Below are 6,307 nucleotides of genomic sequence, written 5' to 3' on the forward strand. Positions count from 1 at the left end.
AATGAAAATGTCCCAGTAACAGGAACCTAACCTTACAGGGAGGCCGAGGTCTGTGGACTGAGGGCCGGCGTCGAGTCTGTTTATAGACCGAATACTTCTGCTTACTTAGAGAAGAACACAATAAATCCTTGTAAAATGCAAATCTAAGCTTGACTGAACCCGACAACGGTTTTTATTTACTTTTGCTTTCAGGCCAATATGCATTCAGAGCCGTGAGTATTTACGTTTAAGGTCGATTTTTATTGGTTGATGCGAAGGAAATTTCCTTGATGCTGTGGGCCAAACCGCCTTTGTCTTTGTTTTTACTTTAACAAAACAAAAGCTGTGAGCTAACCTTGTGCAGGAGCGACCCCTCCCCCAGAGGCATGGTCTGTGTGGTCGGAGCCCAGCTGCCCGCTGAGCCGGGGGCTCGGCTCAGGTTGGGTGCGCGCGGGTCTTTTCCCCTGATTGTACGAAAATATCCCGAAGCGTGACTCAGCATCCCGGGCCTTTAATAATCCAGTTAATCAATAAAACATTCCAGAGCTGAAACAGAGCTGGCATAAATAACGTGAGACAACAAGTGGCGTCTAAAACACAAATACCGATAAAAACGCGACCTGAGAGAACAGCATTTTATGGGGGGAAAAATGCAAATCAATTTAAACCCAACCGAGCCACCGTTACAATAGAGTTAAAAAAATAACCAGCCTCTGGGACCCTATAAAAAGACGTCAGAGGCGTGATTAAACACGTGGTTTAAAATAATAACAATAAATACGACGCAACTGGTGATCACGGAGCCCCAACAGTGTCGATTTCACCACTTTTCTTCAAGACACAAAACCCAGAACTAAACGAGCTCAAATGAGAAGACTCTCTCGACTAGACTCGCAACAACTTTTCCTGGAAACATAGGTACTTTATTCAAATTTTTTTTCTTTTTAAAAAAAGACCAAGTAAAAACCGAAACTCGTGGGTGATTGTGAACTTTGCCCCCAGCAGCAGGGTCAGTCGCCGCTCTCGAGCCTGTAGCCCCTGAACCTGTGGCTCGGGGGGACGGGGACCGTGTTGCCCCCCAGCTGCCAGTAGCGACACGGTGGGTGCGCCTCTTTGTGGGGGGAACCGTTTCTGGAACAAAGGGAATAAGCCGGACACAGGTCTCCGTCCTCCCCGACGACCAGCGAGGGCGGGCAGGGGAAGCTCCCCAGCAGCGAGAACGGCCTGTCCGGGGCGGCGGGGCCCGAGCCGGCGGCGGCCCTGCGCCGGCAGGACGAGGCGGCGGCGGCTCTGGCCGCGTTTCCCTTCCGGTCGCCGTGCGCGCTCCTGTCTCTTTTTGAAGTCTCCTGCTGCCTGTCCGCCTCGCTGCGCTTGGGAGGCCGGCTCCCTTTCAAATTCCTTTCCAAGCCATTGACTTTAAAAGCTTTTCTTGACAAGGGAGGGCGGCCTCTGGGTTGCAGAGAGGGGCAGCCCTCCAGCAGGCCGCCGCCTCTGCCCCCACCGCGCCCCGACTGTCTTCTGCCCCCTTTCGACTTGGGGACCCTGGAAACACTGCTGGCGTAACCCCCATTTTTACCATCGAAGTTAAACCCTTTGGCGTAGCACCACAGTTTGGAAGTCCTAATCAGGGGCTCAAACGTATCCCTGCCGGGCTCCCGGCTCCCCTGGGGATCGCTGGCGACACTAATGCGCTCAGTGTCCACGCTGCTCCGGCCCGGGGGCTCAGCGAGGGCTGGGCCGCCGCGCAGGGGGGATCCCCGGAGGCCAGCGTCTCCAGCGCGGCTCTGTGCTTGCGCGCTCGGGCCTGACGGGGGCCCATTGTCTGGGCCCCCTTTGTGCAAAGAGTTTCCATTTTTGAGAAGTGGAAGAGCTGTCCCAGAGCCTCCCTCGGGACGCAGAAAAGGGCTCTTTTGTTGTGGAGATTGCCTGAGCCCGTCAGCGCAGACTGAGAGGGGCCCCCGTCTGGCGCAGTAGCCAGCGAGCTCTGCAAGCGAGCCCGACCCTGCGGCGACCGGCTCTGCCTTCACTGTCGCCGCCGCACGGCGGAAACCGGGGCTCTGGGGTGAGGTAGCGGGGTTGTAACCTGGCCAGCCCTGGTCTTTGTCCTGTGGGAAGAGGAGAGCTGGGTCGGGGAGAAACGGCTCTGTTTTGATCTTCACGTCCAGCAGCGGTGCAGGTGCAGGGGGGGTCTTTGCACAGACACCGGAAGCGGCGGACGAGGCCGGGATGAGCTCCGGACCGGCGTCCCTACTGCCCGGGAGGTGTAAGCGGGAGGCAGGAGCGGGCAGGGCGGCCTGGCGGTACCGTGTGCTCTGCACCGAGTCCCCGCTGCAGGCAGAGCTGGAGTCAGTGTCGGAGGAGCTGCCTTCTTCGCTGCTTGAGGAGAGCACCGATCGCCCGTCGACATGATCGTCCTCGTCCGAAGATTCAGTGGAGGCAGATTGGTAGCTGGACCCGAAGTCAGAATCCTTCTCGAAGTCCAAACTGGACTCGGAGTCGCTGGAATAGCCCGCCGAGGTGCCTTGAGTGCAGCGACCCCGCTTCGCAGGGCCAGTGCTCGCTCTGGCGTGTCCCTGGGCGAAGTTCAAGTTTTTATCGTGTAACAGCAGTGGAGCAGAATTGTGCTTTTTTGCGTACCCGTCTGAGTTGCTATAACACGGCCTTTTGCTCTTCAGATACAAGGGGAGACCAGTTACGCGACATTCATTCCCAGCAATGGCGGAGTGCAGACTGCTACTGTGGAACGTATTCACGATGCCCGAGGGAAGGAGCCCATTTACCCCGGTCAAACTGAAGAAGCTGGGCCCTTTCACAACTTTTTCATAGTTTCTGGGGTGAGTGCCGCCGGTCCCGGGAAGCAGGCTGTCCCTGGCCGCCTTGCTGTGGGAGAAACTGTGAGCGGGTTGGGAGCGGTGTCCGCGCCGCTGCAGCTGCGCTCGCTCCGCCGTGCTCCCGCGCGCAGCTGCAGCCGGATCCGCGGTGAGTGCGCGAGAAGCGAGGACGCCGCTCGGGCAGATGTTCGCGCGCAGCGTGGCCGGCGGGACTCGCGTCCCCGGCTCTGCTTTCCTGCCTTTCCTCCTCTTCCTCCGCTGGCTGGGGCTCAGGGCTTGGCAGGCGAGGCACAGAGCCTCCAGGTCTTCTTTGGCAATCAGCGAACACTTCACGGCTCGCACGGGCACCGACTGCATGGCTTTCAGCGTGCGGAGCTCCTGGATGTCACACCGCCGGCTTCTGATGTTTAAAACTTCCATTCTCTTCATAACGGTGGTGCGAGGGATGTCTCTGAACAGGTCACTGAACACCTGAGCCAGAGCGAACATCTTCCGCCCGTTCACCCGCAGGTACCCCATGCTGATCCCGTCGATTTCCTGACGGCCAGTTTGGAACCCTCCTTCTCCCAGTTCGCAGCTGTAATCCATTCTTGTTGCAGCAGCACCGGCTCAACCATTGGCGGTGTCCAAAACGTCCTTCCACTCTCCAAAAGACAGATCCATCGCTACTCTCAAATTCCGCGGAGGTCGAGAAATAATACCGCCGGTTAGGAAACGCAATTAAAATGAGAAAGAATAAAACAATGGAGTTTTATGTCCAGTAAGATCCACCAGAGCAGAAAAAAACGCAGAAGGAAACGCACCCCGAAAATGGACTTCTGTAGCTTCGGCGCGACGCTCCATGTCAGAAAGAAAACACGGGATCTCAATCCAAAATAGCAGGAATAAATGATTAATGATTAAATAATTTTAAAAGGCGAAGATCAACATGAATGTAATTGCGTGTAAACTATGCTACCAAAAGGGAACCCAATTGCTAGCTCGACCTGCATTCTTTCAGCCGCGGTCCGCGGTGTAAACGGATGCAGTGAAACAAAAGGGGAAAGAGGAGTTTGCAGGAAACGCCAGGAAAGCAGCTTCGCTCCGCATAGTTCACATAGCAGCGAGCCCACCTCAACCTTCGGCCCTTGTCTTTCTTCCAAGGGAGTCCTCGTACAGTACATTATAGGAGACTCCCCGGCACATCATTTCTCCGTGCGGCCTTCTGATTGGATGTCGGCGTTTGTGATGTCACAAAAAACCAACATTCCACCCCTCCTTTTAAATCCCTCGTAAACCCCTCTCAACCCGCACCGCTCCGGCGCGCGGCCCGGCGCGCGGGGCTCTTTGTGTACGCACCCACGTGCGCTTGTCCGGAGAGACACGGGGTCGCGTTCAAACGCGCTCGTCCAGGTAGCTTTCCGTTCGCGTTTGGCGGCCAAAAAATAAATCAATTTTTTTTTTGCTAAATGGCGGTTTGACCCGCGAGCGAAGCAGAAACCATGAGTTCAGATTTGAAAGCAGCCGGTCCTGGTTGAGGGAGATGGGAGAAAGCAAATACCGACATTTCTTTTCTTTCTTCTCCGGATATTTTATTTTGGGGGTCGGGGTTTTGTCTTCTGTAATATTTCCCGTCAGGAATCAGCCCAGCACTAGACTCCTCTCAAGTTTACAGACTCGAACTTTTGTTAAGCGAAGTCAGACCTATCCGTAGGACAGAGGGGAAAAGCCTAATTACTTTATTAAAAGCGCGCCATGAATTAATGACATTTTAAGGGTTCAAAAGCACCACGTTAATTTGAATGTGAAGCCTTTACAGGGATATAATTATTCAATTAGAGACCGGGTGCGCGGCCTAGAATGGCATGGAACTGATTTTCTGCGCTGTCTGAATCTCGGATTGAATTGGAAATAGATCCCATATGTTCACTCGCTGTAGGTGAAGATGAACTGGCGTTGTGCAAAGATGTGTTTTATGCCGTTGCAGGCTCTGTGAGGTTAAATGATGCCCTATAGTCCGTATTGTGTCACAGCTGGCGCTGATGCTAGAGGGGGCGTCGGTACAGGCCGCCGCCTGAAACGCGCTGTCTCCGGTGGGGAGAGGCGACGGCACTGAGATCTCTCTACATGCGAACTGAATGCGGTCTTGTGAGCCTCCAAAAATATTTTCTAAGACATTTGTGGATGTAAAGAATTCAAATAAGAAGACAGCATATAGCCAAAAAAAAACCTGAATTGAAATTTCCTTGCTTGTCGCCGCACACATTTCTAAGGGCTTGTCGCTCCAAATTCACCTCAGCCGGCGAGAAAAGCGATTATTGACGTGGGAGACTTTTCCTTTCCTTCCCGGATCAGGCTGTAACGCCGCAGAACCCTGGGAGCGGCACCAGGTCTGGCCTGTGGCGCTTCCGGTGACCCCCGGACTTCCTCCCGGGCGCGTCGCTGCCCTGCTCGGGCCCGCAGCGCGGAGAGTGTGCGACATTTTAAATGTAAATACTTATTCCATTGTGTGCGTGTTTTTTTTTTTAGAAGGGGGGATTAAACACCTCCATCTTCCTCATAAAAAGGATTATGTAGAGACATATATGCGTATGAGCCTTTAAACGGGCTCTATTGGCGTTGACGGACAGTGGCGAATTTCTGTCGGCGCGCGGAGAGCCTCCGAATCACTGCAGCGTTCGCGCGAGCCACGGGCCTCGCGCCGGCAAGGAACCGCAGTCCTTCAGCGCGCGTGCGAGAAACACCGGGGAAGCTCCCACAGCCGCTCGGACCCGTTTCCCTGACGTGTGTAACTCGCCCGCCTGGTCTGGCCTCGCAGCTTCACGCTTGCACAAGACACCCGAGGAACCGTCTCCCGCAGAAGGCTGATCGGTCGCGGAAAAGGGCTCCAGAAGTTTCCAGAACAAAAGTATACTTGCAAATGTAATGTTAAAACAATGAACGAAACTTCATTTAAAATCAATTCTTCCTATTGAATCAAAATGCATCCTATTTTTTTATTTTAATAAATTATAACAAAACCATTGTATTTTAAAGCCTCGCTTTTAAAGCCGTTTGACTCGCTAAAATACAGAACTGCTCCTGACCCAATTCCTAATGTTATGTAGTTACGAGCGCAGCAGAATCCTTTCTCCGCGACCGGTAAAAGAACATCCACACACAAGAAAGAGAAACCACACCGTCCAGCACCTCAGACTCTCCGCCCTGTTTCGCCTTAACGGATATGAACCGATGTTCTCTTTTGACAGAGAGCACTTACCGAGAGGTTATAGAGAGCATTCGCCCTCAGACTCCAGACACACTCTTCCATCTAGAAAAGGGCTTTAATTACAACCTCATCACGTCGTTTAATAATTGCGTTTAATTACATGCATCGGGCAAAAGGATATAATTCACTGAAATCGTACATAGTTTCCAAACCGTCGCGACTCGTCTGTCTCCTGTGCCCTTCTGTTTTGTGGCCTGGGTTTTTTTTCTAATCAGCTATACTTTGTACGTTTTCACTGGGATATATTTAT

The 6,307-nt window shown here is 53.4% G+C and overlaps 1 protein-coding gene across 1 annotated transcript; it reads right to left on the reverse strand.

The window, feature by feature from the left end:
• Nucleotides 1–219: 219 nt before the first annotated feature.
• LOC148638870 (uncharacterized) lies at nt 220–3,983 on the reverse strand. Its single transcript, XM_088622964.1, has one exon. It carries the CDS (start codon nt 3,396–3,398, stop codon nt 990–992), a length of 2,409 nt encoding a protein of 802 aa, XP_088479090.1. The 5' UTR covers nt 3,399–3,983; the 3' UTR covers nt 220–989.
• Nucleotides 3,984–6,307: the final 2,324 nt, after the last annotated feature.

The sequence above is a fragment of the Lepisosteus platostomus genome, chromosome 28 (genome assembly GCF_059453375.1).
Source record: "Lepisosteus platostomus isolate fLepPlt1 chromosome 28, fLepPlt1.hap1, whole genome shotgun sequence".
NCBI lineage: Eukaryota > Metazoa > Chordata > Actinopteri > Semionotiformes > Lepisosteidae > Lepisosteus > Lepisosteus platostomus.

Coding starts and splice junctions, on each gene's coding strand:
- LOC148638870 (XM_088622964.1), bottom strand. CDS start 3,398: ATGGATTACAGCTGCGAACTGGGAGAAGGAGGGTTCCAAACTGGCCGT.